Source organism: Nothobranchius furzeri, unplaced genomic scaffold, assembly GCF_043380555.1.
Source record: "Nothobranchius furzeri strain GRZ-AD unplaced genomic scaffold, NfurGRZ-RIMD1 Scf059, whole genome shotgun sequence".
Classification (NCBI taxonomy): Eukaryota; Metazoa; Chordata; class Actinopteri; order Cyprinodontiformes; family Nothobranchiidae; genus Nothobranchius; species Nothobranchius furzeri.
In genome coordinates this window covers 180824-204297 of record NW_027223076.1, presented here as the reverse complement: position 1 = coordinate 204297, position 23474 = coordinate 180824, and the positions used below count along the sequence as shown (strand labels likewise).

The 23474-nt window shown below is 45.7% G+C and overlaps 2 protein-coding genes across 2 annotated transcripts; one reads left to right on the top strand and one right to left on the bottom strand.

Annotated features, from left to right (window-relative positions):
- Window positions 1-1751: 1751 nt before the first annotated feature.
- LOC139061548 (E3 ubiquitin-protein ligase TRIM45-like) lies at window positions 1752-5866 on the bottom strand. The gene is made up of 6 exons (XM_070547859.1): window positions 5860-5866; window positions 3942-4277; window positions 2754-2883; window positions 2543-2657; window positions 2329-2455; window positions 1752-2068 (listed from the first exon to the last, which is right to left on the bottom strand). Exons 1-6 carry the CDS (start codon window positions 5864-5866, stop codon window positions 1914-1916), a joined length of 870 nt encoding a protein of 289 aa, XP_070403960.1. The 3' UTR covers window positions 1752-1913.
- Window positions 5867-6503: 637 nt separating this feature from the next.
- Window positions 6504-16239, top strand: LOC129159994 (E3 ubiquitin-protein ligase TRIM45). The gene is made up of 8 exons (XM_070547860.1): window positions 6504-7191; window positions 10113-10401; window positions 10517-10662; window positions 13733-14049; window positions 15108-15237; window positions 15334-15448; window positions 15536-15662; window positions 15923-16239. Exons 1-8 carry the CDS (start codon window positions 6737-6739, stop codon window positions 16075-16077), a joined length of 1734 nt encoding a protein of 577 aa, XP_070403961.1. The 5' UTR covers window positions 6504-6736; the 3' UTR covers window positions 16078-16239.
- Window positions 16240-23474: the final 7235 nt, after the last annotated feature.

The window sequence follows — 23474 nt, the reverse complement described above, 5'->3', positions numbered from 1 at the left end:
CAGAAATTTGCTGAAAAGAACCTTTCATTTCATGTAGCAAATTATACTTATCTTGCTTAATTGGAATTTAGTATTAACAACTGTAAACTAGTAACAGCCGTAGTTCATGTAGGTCAGGTTAGTTTGCAATAAAGTAAAAAAACAAAACAAACAAAAAAAAAAAACAAACAGAAGAAGTCAGTGGGCTGGGCTGAGTTTGCGTGAATGGGCGGGGCTGACTCTGGTGCAGATCCACCTTTGTGATTCTGCACTACTTGAAAAAACACAAATTAATGGCATAAAAACCTGAAAGGAAAAAAAGGTTAAGCAACTGGGAATGGATGGATGGTCCACTTTTTCCAGTTCCAGTAGTGAACCAGTTCTTCGTGTTCCCATTACCAAGAGCTCTGGCTGTTCTCCCAGCACCATCTGCTGGTTCCAAGAGAACAGCTGAGGAAAACATGAGCTCCAAGTCTAAAATCTCTGAGTTGGTTTCACTTTTACTCAGATCAGCAGCTCATTTAGAGACACTCAGAGCTTCTTTCCTCCAATAAATTCAGTTTTTCTGCTTTCAAGAATTGTATATGTTCTTACCTAAAATCCTGGAATTTGGGGGCGGGGGAGGGAAAAGCTACAAATGGGTGGTTTTCTTACAATAGTCGTGTATGTCTAATCTGTCTGACAGATATTATGGGTCACAAGACTATTTTTTAAGGACAAGCACAGGAACCTCTTTGGTGTAGAAACCCTGTTAGAGGCAAGACACTAGCAAGGTGGAGGTGGTGTAGTGGTTTGGGTTAGGGTAACCCTGTTTGAGCCAGGGTTAAGCTTGGTTTATGGTTGACGCATTTACTTTCCGCTTGGTGATGCGGCTCGCGGATGGAACGCGCTTCACAACTTGCAGCGTTTATGGTTCAAGCGGCTTGTCTCTGCGGTGAGCCGATATTCTCCCAAACTGTAGGGGGCAGCATGGAGCTCTACGACATGCATCCAACACTACACCATAGTAGAAGTAAAAATTACTGTTGTTTACAACATGGCATTCCAGCATTTTTAACAGGGTCCTTGTCTTTTCTGACAGTGCGAGCTATTTCTCACCAAGAATTATTAACAACATGTTGATCGCGGTGATCTCTGAGAGCTGAATCACACAAATGTCTGTATTTATGAACCTCTGCCATACTAGTTCTTGCCGGTCCGCCATGCTTTTCCGCGTCCGACCGTCCGCGTGGTTAGAAAATTTCCTAGGTGCGCGCTGCGGAAATTTTGGGCCGTGCGGAGGTGCGGTGGAGGGGCGTGGTTGTTAAAATGACGCAACTTTTCCGCGCGGAGCCGTGCGGACCTCACGGACGCGTCAAGCATAAACCAACCTTTAGGATTAGAGCCACAACAAAAGCAAGGTGGAGGTGTTGTAGTGGTTTCGGTTAGGGTAACCCTGTTAGGGCCAGGGTTAGGATTAGACCCAAGGTGGAGGTGGTGTAGTGGTTTGGGTTAGGGTAACCTCGTTAGAGCCAGGGTTAGGATTAGACCCAAGGTGGAGGTGGTGTAGTGGTTTGGGCTGTTACAGTTACTGGAGGAGACTGTGGTCGGCAACATTCAGCTGGGTTAGTGTTAGTCAGCATGGTCTACCAGGAGATGTGTTGTTCTTCTGAGCCATGATCTGCCCACAGAGGGGATACAGTGGAGCTCAACACATCATGGCTGTATTTAATAGTGTTTTTTTTTAGATGTCATTTATTAAAAAATCCTCTATATGATGGAAACAAGTAAAGAATGATTTCACATTTTCATTTAGGTGAAATAATTGTCCACAGACATGTGAACACCAGAGAACAGACCGTTTTTGACTGAGAGCTCTGCATTTGTTCCATTGTAATGTTGTTTATAACAACGACAAGAATATAGATGGATCTGTGTTCTCATCTCTGGGTCCCTCACAGCTCCACGGTGCGCAGATGTCCACGAGGAGAGACAGCAGCCAACACGCTCGGAGGTAAACACTCAGACTTCTCAGTGGTGCTGCCGCAGCAGGACCAGTGGGGCTTCCCGGGATGTCCCTTATGACCGTGACCACAGCCTTTAAACCCTCCTGCAGAGACACAGGAAGGACATCTAGACGGGCTCACGCTCTGGTCCATGTGAATGAAACATCTCGCATTCATCAGGCCAACAAAGACCCTCATGATGACCCCAACAGAGATAGAATGGTTGGAGCGTTAGCTCGTGTTTATAGAGCGCCTGCTACAAACTAAAAGTTTAGAACTTTTCATTTCCACATCTTGGTAAGATACCAAAGACCAGGTGTGACACAGTGACAGCTTCCTGTGTGAGCGGACTTGTCCCCAGTACCTGACATCGTTCCTGCGCAGCCACAGATTGCCTCTTTGGCTCCTCCACTGGAGCAGAAGGAGCAGCAGTGGAACGTCCCACCGTGGTGTCTGAACTTCTTCTTCACATTCAGCAGGAACGGAGAACCCTGCAGGGAGGAGAGGGGAGCTGTGAGCTCCAGGTGAGTCCAGCACCTGTCTACCTGTATCCTTTGTTTGGGTGCAGCCCTTAGTACCTTCACATGCTGGGCTTTGACACAAACCCACACAGAGTAAGGTCCTGGTTCCTCAGGCTTGTATGAAACGCTGTACGTTCCATCAGCGTTGTCCACCACCACCGTCTCCACAGCGCTGAAGGACACAACCATTAATGGGTATTATAAAGTATACATACCAAATAATCATTACCAACAAAGCATCCCCCACAGAGGCGGGCAGAGCCCTCACCAGTTCTTCTTCTCTTTGTGGACGATGCTGACGAGGACCTGCTCTCCTCCTCGAGCCATCTGCTCCCCGGCTGAGTCTCGACACACCAGGCTAAAACGGCCCGGCTGGCCCTCGCTGCCCCGCCGCAGACCTGTAACCAGGCTAAAGGTTAAAGGTCACACAGCTGAACACAGACAATGTACTGCAGGACTAAGAGGATAAATCTAAACATAGCTTGTTCATGTGTAAGGGGCACCAGCCAGGAAGCTCTTTTAAGATCTGCTGTTGACTCTTAATGTGGATTTGGATGTTTAGCCTGCTGTAATGTGGAATTAACTCTCATTCCCCAGCCCACCCATGACTCCCGTCCTTCCTAACGCTGCCAACTGCTTCCAGATCAGCTCCGGATGCTGATCAGTTTTCCAGACTCTCCCGCTTTCACTCACTCGAGACATCCAGCTGCTGCTGCAGTCGTGTCACTGCTGACAGACTTTGTGTTCGCATCAATGATTAATGTCACGCTGGACATCTGTCAGACTGATTATCTGATCACTCAGTGTTGTCCACAAGCAGCTGAGATCCTGAAGCCGCTGATGTTGATGAAACCGCTGCTACTGCAGAAACGGTGGACAGAGATGCCTCAGATGTTAAACCGCTGATAGATGATTAATTTGGGTCAAAACTGAAATAACGATTATTTGTGTTAAAGTTTTTACATTTCTGAGGTCGTGAAGCCTTAAAGCTTAAATACTTTGCAAATTTTCAAGTCACTTTCTTGAGCCAGTGTGTGCTAAAACAACCCTTTACAGCACATATGTCAGAGTCAAGGCCCGCGGGCCATATATAACCCGAGCAAACCTACTGTGGGTTCCTGAGGTGAGAACATGAGTAGAACACGTTTTTGTTTCCAGACCTTCTGAAGAGTCTGCTCTAAATAAATGACTGTCTCCAGAAAGTGTCCTGAAGCTTTCTGTCTACATGTCTGGACCTGACAGCATCCTCTAAGGACATTCCCAGAAGGCATGTTGAGTCACACCGGCATTCCTTTGGTTCAGGAGGAATTCTGGAACGCCCACTGGTCTATCAGCTCAGTCTGACCACTGACTTGTTTCTGTGACCAGTAAAACAGGATGTGCAAACCCAGTCCCGAGATCACCTTCTCTTTATCTTACAGGAACACAGACAGAACACCACTTTGCCTTTGTTTACCTTCTCCTTCAATGGTGCACCTGCTGACATCCAGCGTCCTCCAGTTAATCACACCCACCACTGGGTAGCCCTCCACCTCTCCGGCTGGCTCTCTGGGCAGGAAGCAAATGCTGCTGCTATCGTCTGGGGCGACCGCCGCTGGACAAGGGTTATAGCCTCTCTCTGCCAGGCTGGCGAGTCGTCTTAGAGTCACTCCTTTAGCGCTGAGGATCTCGGCGTCAGACCCACAGCTCAGGAGGCGCTCGGCAAACGCCACACTGCCTCGGACATCCAGCAGGCCCTGCTGCAGCTGCACGCTCTGCAGGTGGAGGACGTTTCTGTGGGAAACAGATGAGGCTTGGGTTCAGTGGTCCTGCTGTTAAAAGGTTACAGGTTACTGAAGAATAACCAGCTGCTCAGGGTCAGATTTGATAGGATGATTAATGGAAGGAGTTCCATAAACTCTGGTTCTCGCTACAGATTTAGCTCTGCAGACCGGTCTAGCCACTCTGCACTGTAGCAGAGACAGTCTGAAGGACAACTGTAGACTCCGTCCCACGGCTGTGTGGGTCATGGCCAGACAAACTGTGCATTTGATTTGTCCTCGGAAATCCCCACCTCCGAGTAGGAAAAATCAAATGATAAGCAGGATACTGGGAAAAAGGGGATCTCTGATTAGGCCGTTTTCCACCAATCAGTTCCAGCTGAGCAGCAGAAGACGGGTGGATAAATGTTTCCTAAGCATTCACTTCCTGTTTAGCTTTGATGTTTTTATCACTTCATTCTTTCTGTTCTGGTTAGAAGAGCTTCACGAACGCGGTTAATACGATTGTTCAGGGGTGGGAATTGAACGCATCATTTAGATTAATGTTTTACTCAAGTCCCACTCGTAGATGTTTAGTTTAAAGAGCTTAAAACCAAACAAAAAAACATTAATATAATTAAGGGCAGAGAAAATGTTACTACCAAACTTATTTATTAGCCTCGAGGGCCTTAAAGTAGCTTTTCCCCTTTCAGAAATGATGTATGATTGTCAGAAATCCGTAAAAGTGATTATCTCATCATGTACTGTGATGTAATGTAGAAACTAAGACAAGTTTTTTTTGTTTTTGCTAACCACGCCCCCTGCCCCACAGAGCTCTGTGCAATAGGAAACGGAGTGCAGACCAGAACTAACCAATATCATTAGACTACCGCTTAGATGCTTCAAATTTAAGGAATACCTCGACTGATGCAGAGTTGATGAACTTTTCACGAACAAGTAAGTCTCTAAGATATAAATATATGAGAACAAAACATGACATGAGAATAATACTTGTAAAACAACATGTTTTAGCTGTTTGTCGGCTACAGAAGAACATTTATAAACAGAAATGTGAAGTCACCATCTTAAAAGGAACTCCGGCTAAGAGGACGTGGATGCCCTAATAAGCCACAAGTTTTCTGTTGTATCAAACTATGTTGTTAGAAACACACAAAATATAGCCGTTTATTTATATATCTAAAATATTAAGTACATTTTTTGACATATGCAGGACGCCATGCTTTCTGCATGCAATGCACTCTAGGGGCAATGACGGATATTGGCTGCACTTGGAAGAATAGCTATTGACGCTAGTGTTTGTTTACGCGCTCACTGTATTAATTATTAAGTAAAATGCTGCATTGTGCTGCTTTTGGATGTAATTTCCAGTCAGAGGGCAACAAGGGGAGTGATGTGACTTTACACAGCTTTCCCACTGGCAAGAAGAGGAGAAAGCAGTGGGAAGATGCCTGTGGACGGACACAACTTCCCAAAGAAAGTTTCAGAATTCTAAAAGAAGGCTGTGTTCCCAACATTTTTCTCCTGATGCGTTTGAGGCTTATAGTCAACCACAAATACTTTAAGAGCTCACCGGAGCGGCTGGGTATAAGAGAGGGCAGAAACTAAATGCTTTACTGGCCATTTTCCCACACAAGGGGCCTAAACACCCTCGGAGAGACGAGAGACGCTGGACACTCTCCTGAGCCGACAATCAGCTCCTGCAGCTGCCGCTTCTGTCACGTTCAGCGAACCATCTGACACGCCACTCGCCACGGATGCAGCTGAACATTCACCTCTCTCGTCAGTAAAACAAGCAGTAAGTGTAGCAACAGTGTTCTCCAAATATATATCGTAAATCCTCTAATACAGGCAGGCATTCAATTAAAGGCCGGGTCTCCAATTTTGGCCGCGCCATCTCCAACGCCAGTTCAAAGCGTTCTAGAGAAGTTGTCGGAGTGGCCAATCCGTAACTTTCCTCTTCAGCCAAAAGAACCAACGACAAGCTGGATAAAATCTGTTGCTGTTCCAACTGCTGCAACGGTTCATTTCACAATAAAAGCTGAACCATCACGACCCAGGTTTGGGTCTCGCTAGATGCCAACAAACTGTCGTGACCTGGGAGTATCTCAAGACTGGTGGTCGGCTGCCGTGGCTCTTCTACATGCTCCGGCTCCACAAGGTCAAGCTGGACCTCTACACCTCCTGATCTAGACGGGTACGTCTAGATCAGGAACTGGGAGCCGCCCATTGGTTTGTCAGGGTGAAGTTCGTATGTCCCAGGCGTCTCTGAACACGTCACCGAACTTTTTCGAAGGGGCTGTTGAGGTGAAGAAAAGTGGTTTATTAGTGTGGGGCGTTTAATATGTCGCAGGTTATCGCGTGAGAAGCGGATTATATAGCTATCTGGACATGCTCCAAAAGACTTTACGGAAGTTTTCCAGCTTTGACAACTTTGCTGAGCTGGGTGTTTGACTGCTCTGATTTCTGTACCTGGACTCGTTCAAAGCGAACCATGTCGCAGCCGGAGCAGAAAGAGCCCACCCTGAGCTCGGATGCACCTAAACCCGCTCCGGTGAACCCCAGAGCGGTCTGTAGCGTGTGTAAACGCCTTTACCGGGACCCTAAAATCCTCCCCTGCCTTCACACGTTCTGCTCCGACTGCATCGGCCAGCTGGAGGCGTTCTCGGTGTCTTCTCGTGGGAACGGGAGTTGCGGAGAGGCGGTGAAGACAAGCCGACAAAGCGTCACAACAACGGTACTGTGTCCCGAGTGTGACTCCGAAGTGGACCTCCCTCAGCAGGGTCCGGCCGGACTGAGTACAGACCACCTGGCGCTGGACGAAGTGTTCCTGGAGACCCTGGTGACCAACGGCCCGCTGGGATGCGACCTGTGCGGGGAAGGAGGCGCTGAGAGCCGCTGTGAGGTCTGCTCGGTCAACCTTTGCGAGTTCTGCTGCCAAGCTCACAGGTGGAGTAGGCCCAGACCTCCTAGCTTCATGTCTATTTATGTCACAATCAGATTGAAAAGTTTAGCCCACAGGTGGTGCACATTCTCACAAGCTCCTCATCTTCCTTCTCTGCTGTGCTACAGCTCTTGGGATAGAACCTTTCTAGAGTTGAAACAAAATCCAAATACCTCTAGTTTGGTACTAAAAATCACATTTTTTAAAACATAGATATTGAGTTGGAGAACATTTCAGAGTCCGACTTTTAAAGAGACTGCAGATATTGAGTTTTAGTAGCCGGAGGTAGAATTTATCTGCTTGGTGTTGATTAAAACTTCTGAGGATACCGTGAATCCTCTAATACAGGCCCGGGCCTGTATTTGACTCGAGCTCATCAAGCTCCAGGCCTTTATTGGAAGGGGGGCCAGTATTAGAGGCAGGCCTCTATTTCTATTTGAGCAAAATGAACTAATGGTTCGCTGGAGTTTTTGACAATTAAAATTGCGCCCACATTTTCAAAGTTAAACACATTTCTTTTAACAACGGTAGTTTCTGCTTCAGCCCTCTCCCCCCTCCCCCTGCGCAGCGGCCGCAAACTCACTGATGCACCTGCAGCCTCTCAGAGTTCCTGCTGCTCTAAACATTAAAATAATTATTTCATTTTCTGTTCCTCACTTCTGATTACCTTCAATGGTGTCTGTTTGTTGCAACCAGCAGGTACAAAAACTAACTTGTTTTTATTTGACTATTTTTCTGTCCTGTCTGTTTATTATCTTCCTGCATCTCCTCTCAATCCTAAAAAAAACTGCTACCTGGGTTCATATATATTCACCTCATGAGTTACCTTTGAACTGCAGTTCTAAAAGATCTACCGACCGCAAAAACAGCGGAGCGCTTGCTGTTTGGCGGCTGTATCAGTGATCAGTGCGTCGGAGGACAAGGTGATGCGCGCAGCGCCCCGCTCCACAGCATGCAGCGAAACGCATCAGCCGCAAATAAAAGACAGAAAACATTAAAGGAAATGAACTGACATGAACGATCGCGTGTTAAATTAGTTTTTGAGGTGGCGACACCTGATTGTTACTGTGGCCGTGCTCAGGAGGCAGATCTACCGACCGCGAAAACAGCTGAGCGCTCCCTGCTGTGATCTGTGCGTCGGAGGACAAGGTGAAGCGCCCTGCTCCACAGCAGCGATACACATCAGGCGCAAATAAAAGACAGAAAACATTAAAGGAAATGAACCGACATGAACGATCGCGTGTCAGTACCTACGGTCTGGCACTTGAGTTTTACCCCCAAAAAGAGAATGTGATCATACGATAATTCAATAGGGAGCGTGGTTTCACAGACGCGGAAGTGATAGTGTCGGTGAAACGCCGGCTGATCTAGGAAACCCCCAAGCGTTCGAGCGTCAACGAAGTGACACGGAAATGCCGGGCTTTCCAGAAGTAAGTAAGATAACTTACTATGAGCTGATAGTTCGTTGGATTGATCGGTACGTTGGAAACTCTGATCGTGAATCTGAAGAAACGATGACTGAGTGGTGAGCTGGAAAGGCGACTTCCGTTTATACGTTTTTTACAATTTAATTTTAATGTAACGTGTGGTTGTGATAATATTTAACATACAAAACAAAAATAATGAGGAAATTATCATGTAGATAATAAAATCTTAAACCAAAACAGGAAATTGATGTTAACCTTTGACCTCATTTTCCACCTGCGAACGAGTGAAAGGTAGAGCTAGTGGTAAAATGGATCGGTTTTTGTTGCCCACATTTCCACGGGTTCAGTCAGAAACAAATGAATCTTTGGAAGTGATCTCAGACCCACAAAAACATACGGATCTGGATGAAGAGAGTCAACCCTCAACCGCCGCAGTAGTCGAGGGTTTTGCCGCTGGAAATGCTAACACTAACGTTAGCTTACCTTGCAACACTATAGATGGTTTTCTGTGTGGCTGTATGTGTTTATGATTTCATGGACAAGTCAGCGATTGTTCATATGTTTATGATGTATATTAATGATTGTTTCAGGTGTTGTTGAGGTTTTGTGCACGCATGTGTATCTGCTAGTGTTGAAGGTGTTTTAGAGAACAATAGGTACGCATGACCACTTCCTTCATAGCACCCTCAATAAAAAAACTAGCTCCTTCATAGCACCTGCAGAAAAAAAATTTCTGGAGCCGCCACTGCTCTAGCCTATTAAAGAAACAAAGTTCATCCTTCTAGATATGCATTTGGGGGCTGTGCAAAATCACAGAAGGCCACAAATAGCCCTACGGACATTCCTGATTTGGAGCCACTATATTAAAATGCACATGCCTAAAATGTATCTAAACAAAAGCTGAGCCACTACTATCCAAACGGGGTTAGAACTTGTATAAATGTGCTTTTCATGAACCTCGGGGCATGGGAATGTACAAAATAATATCTCTGGAAGCTTTACTACAGGTCAGTTGATGCATGTCATAAACGGTTCAGTGGGTTTTGCCCTCATTCTATCACCTTTGTTGAGCTGATCATTTTTTCAAAACACCTTCAGACTAGCCTTCAGAAGGACAATATGAACATGTTTACAAAGTTTAATGTGAAAACATTTCAATAAGAATACACACTTTTGTTAACTAACTTGTTTAGGTAGTAATTTAGAACAAATAGTTGAATTACACGGCCTTAGTTTGTCTCATTTTGTCCAGATGCTCTCACCCTAACACTCAACAAAGCGTTTGTGTTGATCCAGGGCATGGCCCGTCCACTTAAACCCTCAAGAACTCAGTTAAGCAACAAAGATTAATACTAAAGTGTTCAGAGAATCTTCAGCAAAGCTGAAACCTTCCTTTGTATTTTGATTTGTCATTAATGTGGGAGTTACTGCCACCTAGTGGTGTGGTGCTCATGAGCCTATCCAGATGTGTGAAAACCTGCTCTCTGCATCGTGTCCAGACGTCAGAAGCGAACAGCGTCTCACTCTGTTCAGGCGGTGGAGGACCTGAAGGCTCGTGGACGTCTTGGTCGTCCCATCCTCTGCTCTCTTCACCCCGGCCAGGAGCTCAGGCTCTTCTGTCAGCTCTGCGACCTACCCGTATGTCTGGACTGCGCTTCCACGCTGCACAGAGACCACCACTGCTGTCCTACGCACGACGTCATCGACCATCACGGTGACCGTATTCGAGATCTGGTCAGCACGCGTCTACGACCCCGACTGGAGCAGATGGAGGAAGTTCTACAGAAGGTTCAGAGAGGCCGTCTCTAAGCCCATTCTTTTGTTATCTAAAACACACTTGGTGGTGCGGCTTGTTAAGCTTTGTTTTTTATTTTGTTTAATTTTTCCTGATATCCTGCTTCAGGTGGAAACTTCCCAGGAGAATTTGAAGGTACGGGTCGAGGCAACAGCCAGTGAGATCAGAGCCTTTGCTCGAGGCTACGCCAGCGCTGTGGAGGCCCATTGTCTGTCTCTGCTGCGGCGCCTAGAGGAGCTTCAGGTCCAGCGCAGGTACGACGGGGTTTCCGCGCAGTAGTAGCAACCAGGGCTGCTCGATTATGGCAGACATGATCATCACGATTATTTAACTGAAACTGAGATCTTGATTATTTAAGATGATTTTTAAATTAATGTTGATTTTATGTTTATATGTTTGTATTTGCTCATATGATTGCACAATCAGAGAGAAAAAAACATGAAAAATAGAAAGAAACAAGGTAATCGCAAAAACAACTGATTCCTAGTACAAAGGAGCCGATACACTTGCTCATGACTGAAGGAGTTTAACCCTCCACCCCGTCTCACGGCGCGTGCCGCGCACGCACATTTTCTCAGCGGCTTGGGAGCTAGGCCTTAGAGCCGTTTCATTTTGTAAACGAAACACTTCACTACAGCATTCCCTTCCGAATGTCCAGAAGGACGCTCTGACCTGCAGGAATTATAAGCGACAGTAGAAAGTAGCTAAGGGTTACCAGAAGTGTTTTGTAATGATTTAAATTACATGTTATTTAATAAGCCATAAGCCATATGATTCCATAGTAAATATGAAATCCACCTTATGGATCTGACTGTGGGTACTGTTTAACCAGAAGATTGGAACTTTTTATTGCAGGGATTAGATAACAGCTTCGAATTCACTCAGAGACAACAGAAGAGCGAGTCAAGTTTAAAAGTTTAAAGATTTATTACTAAACAAATTAAACTAGACTAACTTTAACACTAAATGTATGGTGTAACTAAGGTGAGTGAGACGGAGAATGGTGTAGTGTGGAATGTTGCTCAGAACCAGCAAATCCGAAGAAACGATTAGTTCTGAGGGGAAATGAAGGTGATGTCTTCGCATTAAGCTTTGGTTAGAAGGTTCATAAACACATTCAACGCCATTTGTCGGTCTACGTACCCGTCTAGATCAGGAGGTGTAGAGGTCCAGCTTGACCTTGTGGAGCCGGAGCATGTAGAAGAGCCACGGCAGCCGACCACCAGTCTTGAGATACTCCCAGGTCACGACAGTTTGTTGGCATCTAGCGAGACCCAAACCTGGGTCGTGATGGTTCAGCTTTTATTGTGAAATGAACCGTTGCAGCAGTTGGAACAGCAACAGATTTTATCCAGCTTGTCGTTGGTTCTTTTGGCTGAAGAGGAAAGTTACGGATTGGCCACTCCGACAACTTCTCTAGAACGCTTTGAACTGGCGTTGGAGATGGCGCGGCCAAAATTGGAGACCCGGCCTTTAATTGAATGCCTGCCTGTATTAGAGGATTTACGATATATATTTGGAGAACACTGTTGCTACACTTACTGCTTGTTTTACTGACGAGAGAGGTGAATGTTCAGCTGCATCCGTGGCGAGTGGCGTGTCAGATGGTTCGCTGAACGTGACAGAAGCGGCAGCTGCAGGAGCTGATTGTCGGCTCAGGAGAGTGTCCAGCGTCTCTCGTCTCTCCGAGGGTGTTTAGGCCCCTTGTGTGGGAAAATGGCCAGTAAAGCATTTAGTTTCTGCCCTCTCTTATACCCAGCCGCTCCGGTGAGCTCTTAAAGTATTTGTGGTTGACTATAAGCCTCAAACGCATCAGGAGAAAAATGTTGGGAACACAGCCTTCTTTTAGAATTCTGAAACTTTCTTTGGGAAGTTGTGTCCGTCCACAGGCATCTTCCCACTGCTTTCTCCTCTTCTTGCCAGTGGGAAAGCTGTGTAAAGTCACATCACTCCCCTTGTTGCCCTCTGACTGGAAATTACATCCAAAAGCAGCACAATGCAGCATTTTACTTAATAATTAATACAGTGAGCGCGTAAACAAACACTAGCGTCAATAGCTATTCTTCCAAGTGCAGCCAATATCCGTCATTGCCCCTAGAGTGCATTGCATGCAGAAAGCATGGCGTCCTGCATATGTCAAAAAATGTACTTAATATTTTAGATATATAAATAAACGGCTATATTTTGTGTGTTTCTAACAACATAGTTTGATACAACAGAAAACTTGTGGCTTATTAGGGCATCCACGTCCTCTTAGCCGGAGTTCCTTTTAAGATGGTGACTTCACATTTCTGTTTATAAATGTTCTTCTGTAGCCGACAAACAGCTAAAACATGTTGTTTTACAAGTATTATTCTCATGTCATGTTTTGTTCTCATATATTTATATCTTAGAGACTTACTTGTTCGTGAAAAGTTCATCAACTCTGCATCAGTCGAGGTATTCCTTAAATTTGAAGCATCTAAGCGGTAGTCTAATGATATTGGTTAGTTCTGGTCTGCACTCCGTTTCCTATTGCACAGAGCTCTGTGGGGCAGGGGGCGTGGTTAGCAAAAACAAAAAAAACTTGTCTTAGTTTCTACATTACATCACAGTACATGATGAGATAATCACTTTTACGGATTTCTGACAATCATACATCATTTCTGAAAGGGGAAAAGCTACTTTAAGGCCCTCGAGGCTAATAAATAAGTTTGGTAGTAACATTTTCTCTGCCCTTAATTATATTAATGTTTTTTTGTTTGGTTTTAAGCTCTTTAAACTAAACATCTACGAGTGGGACTTGAGTAAAACATTAATCTAAATGATGCGTTCAATTCCCACCCCTGAACAATCGTATTAACCGCGTTCGTGAAGCTCTTCTAACCAGAACAGAAAGAATGAAGTGATAAAAACATCAAAGCTAAACAGGAAGTGAATGCTTAGGAAACATTTATCCACCCGTCTTCTGCTGCTCAGCTGGAACTGATTGGTGGAAAACGGCCTAATCAGAGATCCCCTTTTTCCCAGTATCCTGCTTATCATTTGATTTTTCCTACTCGGAGGTGGGGATTTCCGAGGACAAATCAAATGCACAGTTTGTCTGGCCATGACCCACACAGCCGTGGGACGGAGTCTACAGTTGTCCTTCAGACTGTCTCTGCTACAGTGCAGAGTGGCTAGACCGGTCTGCAGAGCTAAATCTGTAGCGAGAACCAGAGTTTATGGAACTCCTTCCATTAATCATCCTATCAAATCTGACCCTGAGCAGCTGGTTATTCTTCAGTAACCTGTAACCTTTTAACAGCAGGACCACTGAACCCAAGCCTCATCTGTTTCCCACAGAAACGTCCTCCACCTGCAGAGCGTGCAGCTGCAGCAGGGCCTGCTGGATGTCCGAGGCAGTGTGGCGTTTGCCGAGCGCCTCCTGAGCTGTGGGTCTGACGCCGAGATCCTCAGCGCTAAAGGAGTGACTCTAAGACGACTCGCCAGCCTGGCAGAGAGAGGCTATAACCCTTGTCCAGCGGCGGTCGCCCCAGACGATAGCAGCAGCATTTGCTTCCTGCCCAGAGAGCCAGCCGGAGAGGTGGAGGGCTACCCAGTGGTGGGTGTGATTAACTGGAGGACGCTGGATGTCAGCAGGTGCACCATTGAAGGAGAAGGTAAACAAAGGCAAAGTGGTGTTCTGTCTGTGTTCCTGTAAGATAAAGAGAAGGTGATCTCGGGACTGGGTTTGCACATCCTGTTTTACTGGTCACAGAAACAAGTCAGTGGTCAGACTGAGCTGATAGACCAGTGGGCGTTCCAGAATTCCTCCTGAACCAAAGGAATGCCGGTGTGACTCAACATGCCTTCTGGGAATGTCCTTAGAGGATGCTGTCAGGTCCAGACATGTAGACAGAAAGCTTCAGGACACTTTCTGGAGACAGTCATTTATTTAGAGCAGACTCTTCAGAAGGTCTGGAAACAAAAACGTGTTCTACTCATGTTCTCACCTCAGGAACCCACAGTAGGTTTGCTCGGGTTATATATGGCCCGCGGGCCTTGACTCTGACATATGTGCTGTAAAGGGTTGTTTTAGCACACACTGGCTCAAGAAAGTGACTTGAAAATTTGCAAAGTATTTAAGCTTTAAGGCTTCACGACCTCAGAAATGTAAAAACTTTAACACAAATAATCGTTATTTCAGTTTTGACCCAAATTAATCATCTATCAGCGGTTTAACATCTGAGGCATCTCTGTCCACCGTTTCTGCAGTAGCAGCGGTTTCATCAACATCAGCGGCTTCAGGATCTCAGCTGCTTGTGGACAACACTGAGTGATCAGATAATCAGTCTGACAGATGTCCAGCGTGACATTAATCATTGATGCGAACACAAAGTCTGTCAGCAGTGACACGACTGCAGCAGCAGCTGGATGTCTCGAGTGAGTGAAAGCGGGAGAGTCTGGAAAACTGATCAGCATCCGGAGCTGATCTGGAAGCAGTTGGCAGCGTTAGGAAGGACGGGAGTCATGGGTGGGCTGGGGAATGAGAGTTAATTCCACATTACAGCAGGCTAAACATCCAAATCCACATTAAGAGTCAACAGCAGATCTTAAAAGAGCTTCCTGGCTGGTGCCCCTTACACATGAACAAGCTATGTTTAGATTTATCCTCTTAGTCCTGCAGTACATTGTCTGTGTTCAGCTGTGTGACCTTTAACCTTTAGCCTGGTTACAGGTCTGCGGCGGGGCAGCGAGGGCCAGCCGGGCCGTTTTAGCCTGGTGTGTCGAGACTCAGCCGGGGAGCAGATGGCTCGAGGAGGAGAGCAGGTCCTCGTCAGCATCGTCCACAAAGAGAAGAAGAACTGGTGAGGGCTCTGCCCGCCTCTGTGGGGGATGCTTTGTTGGTAATGATTATTTGGTATGTATACTTTATAATACCCATTAATGGTTGTGTCCTTCAGCGCTGTGGAGACGGTGGTGGTGGACAACGCTGATGGAACGTACAGCGTTTCATACAAGCCTGAGGAACCAGGACCTTACTCTGTGTGGGTTTGTGTCAAAGCCCAGCATGTGAAGGTACTAAGGGCTGCACCCAAACAAAGGATACAGGTAGACAGGTGCTGGACTCACCTGGAGCTCACAGCTCCCCTCTCCTCCCTGCAGGGTTCTCCGTTCCTGCTGAATGTGAAGAAGAAGTTCAGACACCACGGTGGGACGTTCCACTGCTGCTCCTTCTGCTCCAGTGGAGGAGCCAAAGAGGCAATCTGTGGCTGCGCAGGAACGATGTCAGGTACTGGGGACAAGTCCGCTCACACAGGAAGCTGTCACTGTGTCACACCTGGTCTTTGGTATCTTACCAAGATGTGGAAATGAAAAGTTCTAAACTTTTAGTTTGTAGCAGGCGCTCTATAAACACGAGCTAACGCTCCAACCATTCTATCTCTGTTGGGGTCATCATGAGGGTCTTTGTTGGCCTGATGAATGCGAGATGTTTCATTCACATGGACCAGAGCGTGAGCCCGTCTAGATGTCCTTCCTGTGTCTCTGCAGGAGGGTTTAAAGGCTGTGGTCACGGTCATAAGGGACATCCCGGGAAGCCCCACTGGTCCTGCTGCGGCAGCACCACTGAGAAGTCTGAGTGTTTACCTCCGAGCGTGTTGGCTGCTGTCTCTCCTCGTGGACATCTGCGCACCGTGGAGCTGTGAGGGACCCAGAGATGAGAACACAGATCCATCTATATTCTTGTCGTTGTTATAAACAACATTACAATGGAACAAATGCAGAGCTCTCAGTCAAAAACGGTCTGTTCTCTGGTGTTCACATGTCTGTGGACAATTATTTCACCTAAATGAAAATGTGAAATCATTCTTTACTTGTTTCCATCATATAGAGGATTTTTTAATAAATGACATCTAAAAAAAAACACTATTAAATACAGCCATGATGTGTTGAGCTCCACTGTATCCCCTCTGTGGGCAGATCATGGCTCAGAAGAACAACACATCTCCTGGTAGACCATGCTGACTAACACTAACCCAGCTGAATGTTGCCGACCACAGTCTCCTCCAGTAACTGTAACAGCCCAAACCACTACACCACCTCCACCTTGGGTCTAATCCTAACCCTGGCTCTAACGAGGTTACCCTAACCCAAACCACTACACCACCTCCACCTTGGGTCTAATCCTAACCCTGGCCCTAACAGGGTTACCCTAACCGAAACCACTACAACACCTCCACCTTGCTTTTGTTGTGGCTCTAATCCTAAAGGTTGGTTTATGCTTGACGCGTCCGTGAGGTCCGCACGGCTCCGCGCGGAAAAGTTGCGTCATTTTAACAACCACGCCCCTCCACCGCACCTCCGCACGGCCCAAAATTTCCGCAGCGCGCACCTAGGAAATTTTCTAACCACGCGGACGGTCGGACGCGGAAAAGCATGGCGGACCGGCAAGAACTAGTATGGCAGAGGTTCATAAATACAGACATTTGTGTGATTCAGCTCTCAGAGATCACCGCGATCAACATGTTGTTAATAATTCTTGGTGAGAAATAGCTCGCACTGTCAGAAAAGACAAGGACCCTGTTAAAAATGCTGGAATGCCATGTTGTAAACAACAGTAATTTTTACTTCTACTATGGTGTAGTGTTGGATGCATGTCGTAGAGCTCCATGCTGCCCCCTACAGTTTGGGAGAATATCGGCTCACCGCAGAGACAAGCCGCTTGAACCATAAACGCTGCAAGTTGTGAAGCGCGTTCCATCCGCGAGCCGCATCACCAAGCGGAAAGTAAATGCGTCAACCATAAACCAAGCTTAACCCTGGCTCAAACAGGGTTACCCTAACCCAAACCACTACACCACCTCCACCTTGCTAGTGTCTTGCCTCTAACAGGGTTTCTACACCAAAGAGGTTCCTGTGCTTGTCCTTAAAAAATAGTCTTGTGACCCATAATATCTGTCAGACAGATTAGACATACACGACTATTGTAAGAAAACCACCCATTTGTAGCTTTTCCCTCCCCCGCCCCCAAATTCCAGGATTTTAGGTAAGAACATATACAATTCTTGAAAGCAGAAAAACTGAATTTATTGGAGGAAAGAAGCTCTGAGTGTCTCTAAATGAGCTGCTGATCTGAGTAAAAGTGAAACCAACTCAGAGATTTTAGACTTGGAGCTCATGTTTTCCTCAGCTGTTCTCTTGGAACCAGCAGATGGTGCTGGGAGAACAGCCAGAGCTCTTGGTAATGGGAACACGAAGAACTGGTTCACTACTGGAACTGGAAAAAGTGGACCATCCATCCATTCCCAGTTGCTTAACCTTTTTTTCCTTTCAGGTTTTTATGCCATTAATTTGTGTTTTTTCAAGTAGTGCAGAATCACAAAGGTGGATCTGCACCAGAGTCAGCCCCGCCCATTCACGCAAACTCAGCCCAGCCCACTGACTTCTTCTGTTTGTTTTTTTTTTTTGTTTGTTTTGTTTTTTTACTTTATTGCAAACTAACCTGACCTACATGAACTACGGCTGTTACTAGTTTACAGTTGTTAATACTAAATTCCAATTAAGCAAGATAAGTATAATTTGCTACATGAAATGAAAGGTTCTTTTCAGCAAATTTCTGCCCACGGCCGCTCCGACAAAATGCGCCTAAACCAGGGTTTTAGGCTAACCGATTATTGTATGAGCTCTGGTAGTCCAGTGGTGTAACGGTCTGACTTATGCTTCGTTTTGCCCTCTGCTGACGCTGGTTTGACTCTCACTGGGGTCGGCAGTAATGTATTTAGCCAACTGAAACAGATTTTATTTATTAATATTTTAGTTTTATTGATTATTTTCTACAAAATATTTTATGTCTCTAAAAAGGTATTTGAATTTGGTTGTTTCTAAGCAGCATTTTAGTTTAAACTCTGGACCCACACTGGCTAAATAAACAAAGAAGGTAAAAACAAACTGATTAGTTGTTATATTTTAAACCGTTTACCAATAAAGGGTTGAAAACACAATATTGGCAAGAGTAGCTAGGAAAAAAAAAGTTGATGCCACGACCGGGAGGAGAACCTGCACAAAACTACACACCAGTCTGACACCATAGTCACCCCACCACTACATCTGTTACAGTATGGTTGGTGCCACGTATCCTATCTAGTGTGTCTTTGTAGACGGATGGATGGTTTTTCTGGCGGTGTCCCAGTAGAAGTCATTTCAGAAGTCATTTTTCAGAAAATCCACAGAATATCCAGATCTGAGAACCAAGACCAGACCTGCTTCAGGGGGAGAAGAAATGCACAGTAGTGGCTTACTTTCTTCCATTTGCAGGAAAAATCTTTACATTCAATTCAGTTCAGAAATACTTTATTAATCCCAGAGGGAAATTGATTGCTGTAGTAGCTCTGAATAATAATAATAATCAAGTCATCCAAGAGTTATTGTATATTACAATGGCTGTTGGCAGGAAGGATCTCCAGTAGCGGTCAGTGTTGCAGCCAAACTGAAGAAGCCTCTGACTGAAGGCACTCTTCCGTTGTCGGACAGTCTTGTGAAGAGAATGCTCAGGCTGATTTAAATCAGAATAAAATACAAACTTTAGGCTTCAGTTAAGCTGCGTGTTTGCGTGTATCTGATGTCGGCAACAGCCGGGAAACGTTTGTGTTTTCTGAAAATAAAATGTTGCTTTTATGTGAGATCAGCTGATGCTGTTTTAACCTCCAACCCTCTCCAAAGCTGCTCTGACTTCTCCAGAGGTTTTGACCCACCCACCCACTCCTTGTTGCAACATGAAAAATAAAGTTTTCACTCTCAGTCCTGCCTCGTGTGATCATTTAAAAATCATTATTCATGTTATTAAAGCATCTCAGATGAACACATGAAGACCCGCTCTGCAACCCTCCTCTTCCTCACATGCTGCAGTTTCTGTAGCACCTGTATTTTTGGGCTCCCATGTTCACTTCTTCATTATTGTCATTTTTTAACTAATTCTTAAACTTTTTCCTCCATTTTTGATTCTGGTCTTTTTAAGTAATTATTCAGTTTGTTCTGAAGTGGAATTACTCAGACTTTGATTTCCCGAGGGGGTCATGGAAAATCAGTCTGTTTCTTTGGGAGCAAAAGTGTTCCTGAGCAGACTTTTCCTGCGTCATTCTCTAGAAAGAAGAGATCATGATAAGACAAACCTGCTGGCTGTAGTATCATTAACACTTGCCCTGGCCAGCAGATGGCATCAGATAGTTTAAAATGACCCTGTCATGACCATTTAAATGTCTCCTGTTATGTTTTTATTAATGCATATCTTCCATGAGTAGCAGTGACATTTGATTGGAAGCTGTCCCAGAAGGACGCTCCAGCTGTCAGGAGCATCTCTGCTGGATCCAACAGGAAGCTCCAGCAGATTGGATCTGAGTGACTTCCTGATTACCGGGTAAAAGTCTGGGGAGGAGAGGTTAAAGAGCTGAGATTAGAGGTCTCACACACACACACAGGTGTGGGTTGTAGATGACGGAGTGGCTTTAGGTGTGTGTTTCTGATTTCTGGCTCTGGTGTTAGTCTAAAGTCCACACTGAGTCTTTGCCAGAACCCATAAACTCCTTGGCCCTCCGTCGAGCTCTCAGGTAATGTTGCTTGTAATTGGGAGAGCCGATGATCATGATGCAGCGTTTTCTCCCAGCTGGGACACACCTTTTCTCGTGTTGAACATTTGACCCACTGAGCTTTTCATGCTGTCATCATCCGCCTGCTGAGAGTCGGTGGAGCCTGGATCCTGCCTCGGCCTTCAGGTGGTCTAAAAGACTTGAAGGTGGGAATTAAAACCATCACATCAAAAGTTGACATCAAGAGAAGTAAATGATCCCTGGGCTGCTTCATTTTTGAAGCTTTAAAAATAACTAGGACCTGTTTTATTATTGGATCTGCAGCGTGGGAGATGCCTTCAGTTTTTATTCAGCCCCTGAATCACCTGAGACTCCTGCGGCTTCGTGAGAATCACTCCCTTGAAGGCATATTTGTTCATTTTTAAGGGTTTCGGGGTTTAAGATGATGCAATTTTACCTTTTGTAGACAGCTTCCTGAACAGCCTCTGTTTAGAGAAATAGCGCTGACACCAGAACTTCCAGAATTCCAACTTCACTAGAATTTCCAGTAACCGTCAGTTTGACAGCAGCCATTTTGGCCATTAAATGCAGGCTGGTGATGACAGGAACAAAACGGTTCAAGTGTATTATTAATTAACTCTTTATGGATGTGTGAACCTAATAATGAGGTATGGAAATATCCTTTTAATCCAAACCTTGAAAAGAAGTCTCCGTTGTTTGCTGGGCGACCGACATGGATCTTTTTCGTCTGACGGCTTGTGGGAAACAAAGACAAAAACAACCGTGTTTTTGGACACATTATTTTATGGAAATTCTAACCCAAATAAAGAACAAACAGAAATAGGAAAAGCCCGGAGATCCATCTGACTAAAGTTATTACATCCAAATATGAAAACAGTCAAAACGACAGAGTTCTAGTGTTAAAGCTGCAATGACCAATTAGCCTAAAAATGGTTTTCATGCCTCCTAACGTTCTACATGAATGAATATGTTTATTTAAGTGTCATGCACAACACGTGCCCAGACCAGACAGGCTCATAAGACACTTTTAAACATAAAGAAGTGGCCGTACATTTACACAACCTTTATTTTACATCAGGGGTGGAGTAAGGGAGGCACTTATGGGGCTTAAGCCCAAGCTGTTTTTGCAGAAGCCCTGTGTCTTTTGTGATGCATGGCCATCTTGTTTTCCATCAGTTCCAGTTCTGAAGTCCTGCTTTTGAACCAATACCATTTCAGTCCTGGTGTTTGATGTTTTCTTTTCATTCATGATGGTTTGCCTTAACAGTCCTATTACGGATCAGCACCTCCAAATCTGAGGCCATGGTCCTCGACCGGAAAAGGGTGGCTTGCCAACTCCGGGTCGGGAGAGAGGTCCTACCTCAAGTGGAGGAGTTTAAGTATCTCGGGGTCTTGTTCACGAGTGAGGGTAGGAGGGATCGGGAGATCGACAGGCGGATTGGTTCGGCGTCTGCAGTGATGCGGACGCTGAGCTGATCTGTCGTGGTGAAGAGGGAGCTGAGCCAGAAAGCCAGGCTCTCGATTTACCGGTCGATCTACGTCCCAATCCTCACCTATGGTCATGAGCTTTGGGTAATGACCGAAAGAACGAGACCGCGGATACAAGCGGCCGAAATAAGTTTCCTCCGTAGGGTGGCCGGGCTCAGCCTTAGAGATAGGGTGAGGAGCTCGGACATTCGGGAGGGACTCGGAGTAGAACCGCTGCTCCTCCACATCGAAAGGAGTCAGTTGAGGTGGTTTGGGCATCTGGTCAGGATGCCTCCTGGACGCCTCCCTGGGGAGGTGTTTCGGGCATGTCCTGCCGGCAGGAGGCCCCCGGGTCGACCCAGGACACGGTGGAGAGGTTGCATCTCCAATTTGGTCCGGGAACGCCTTGAAGTCCTGCCGGAGGAGCTGGTGGAGGTGAACGGGGAGAGGACGGTCTGGAGCTCCCTAGTTGGGATGCTGCCCCCACGACCTGGACCCGGATAAGCGGAGGAAGACGACGACGAGTCCTATTGCATTCACATTAGCCACTGGATAATAGCCAGCGTCAGGGCTAAGCCCCGGGTGAATGGAATATCTGGCTCCTCCTCTGTTTTCCATAGCAGGATAAAGTACCATTTGTCTGTTTCCACGCTCTCTATAAATTTTGCTAATGTTAAAATTTCTTGGTCAAAAAGCCAACTTAACATTTCACCATCTGCAGAACAAATGAGGATTTTTACTCTGGATCTTTTCCAACAGGGACATTCTTAGATCGTTATGTGATGGACTATAAAACAAGAAATGAAATTGAACTAAGTCACATAAAACACACTGACGTCGCACCTCCGCTAACCCTTGGTGTCGCCCCACTTCAATAGAAAGAGGCTGGTGTCACGGAGTGTGCAGGTGAGTGCAGCGGAGGTGAGGATCCAAAATGCGGGCAAGAAGGCAATTTTAAAGAGTTTATTAATCATGAACACACGGGGCATGCAAACAATAGACAGACAAGGAACACAGAAGTGGGAGGGTTTAACTCTGAATGAACTGCCAAATGAAAACAGGTGCTTCTTTAAATTATTAAATTATTAGATGAAATATTAAAGCTGAGATGGTCCTAAACTAAGCAAACGAGACAAACGATGAGTTCTGAAATCAACAACCTTTCTTCCTCAAATAAATTCAGTTCAGCGACAAAATAAAGTCTCAAAGCCCTGATCTGACGAACTTATCATAACGTACAAAGTAGCAAAGAAGGTGGAAAACAAAGCCGATGCCCACTTCCGGTGTTGCTATGGAAACAGCGTAAACACGTGTCACTACCCGATCCGTACCGGAAATCCGATCGGTACCACGCATGCGTGAATGTTACGTCATTTCCTCTCTTTGCCAACCTTGCGACAGTTACCGACGGCGGAGGGGGGGGCAAGATGGCGGACTAAGCAGTCGCATCCGTCTGAACTCCTCACTGAAGTCCCGATGTTTTAATCTTGAAGTTATAAAATCCACTCCTTTGAGCTATATTGACGACGTTTCAGCCCGAACATGAAGAAAACCAACAACACGAAACCTCCGGCAGTGAAAAACCTCCCTTTTACAACCCAGAGAAACAGCAAGCATGACTACCCAGCTCCGATGGAAACGGCTGATTCCAGCAGCAACAAGAGGGACAGACTGTTAACAACCCCTGATAATACTCCTGAGAAACCACATATGGAGAAAAAAGCAAAAGGTACGGCTAGTGATAATGACTCCAACACATCCACTGACACTATACTGAAAGCTATTGAGAGTCTTGGAAAACGTGTTGATGACCGCATGGACGAAGTTAGCAAACAAATTCAACAACATAGCGCCATGCTGGCTTCCATCGCTAAATCAGTGCAGTTTAATTCAGAGGAGCTGCAAGAATGCAAAAAGAAAATAAAACACCTGGAAAAAGAGATGGAATCAATCAAAAAAGATAATGACGATATTAAGGATCGTGTATTGAGCCAGGAAAGATACAAAAGAAGATGGTGTCTTCGTATCAAAGG

Bases quoted from the DNA above. Each gene is read 5' to 3' on its own strand.
- LOC139061548 (XM_070547859.1), bottom strand. The intron at 2,456-2,542 runs GTACTAAGGGCT...TCCTCCCTGCAG, and splicing joins TCAAAGCCCAGCATGTGAAG to GGTTCTCCGTTCCTGCTGAA. The intron at 2,069-2,328 runs GTACTGGGGACA...GTGTCTCTGCAG, and splicing joins CTGCGCAGGAACGATGTCAG to GAGGGTTTAAAGGCTGTGGT.
- LOC129159994 (XM_070547860.1), top strand. From the start codon at position 6,737: ATGTCGCAGCCGGAGCAGAAAGAGCCCACCCTGAGCTCGGATGCACCT. The intron at 14,050-15,107 runs GTAAACAAAGGC...GCCTGGTTACAG, and splicing joins GTGCACCATTGAAGGAGAAG to GTCTGCGGCGGGGCAGCGAG. The intron at 15,663-15,922 runs GTACTGGGGACA...GTGTCTCTGCAG, and splicing joins CTGCGCAGGAACGATGTCAG to GAGGGTTTAAAGGCTGTGGT.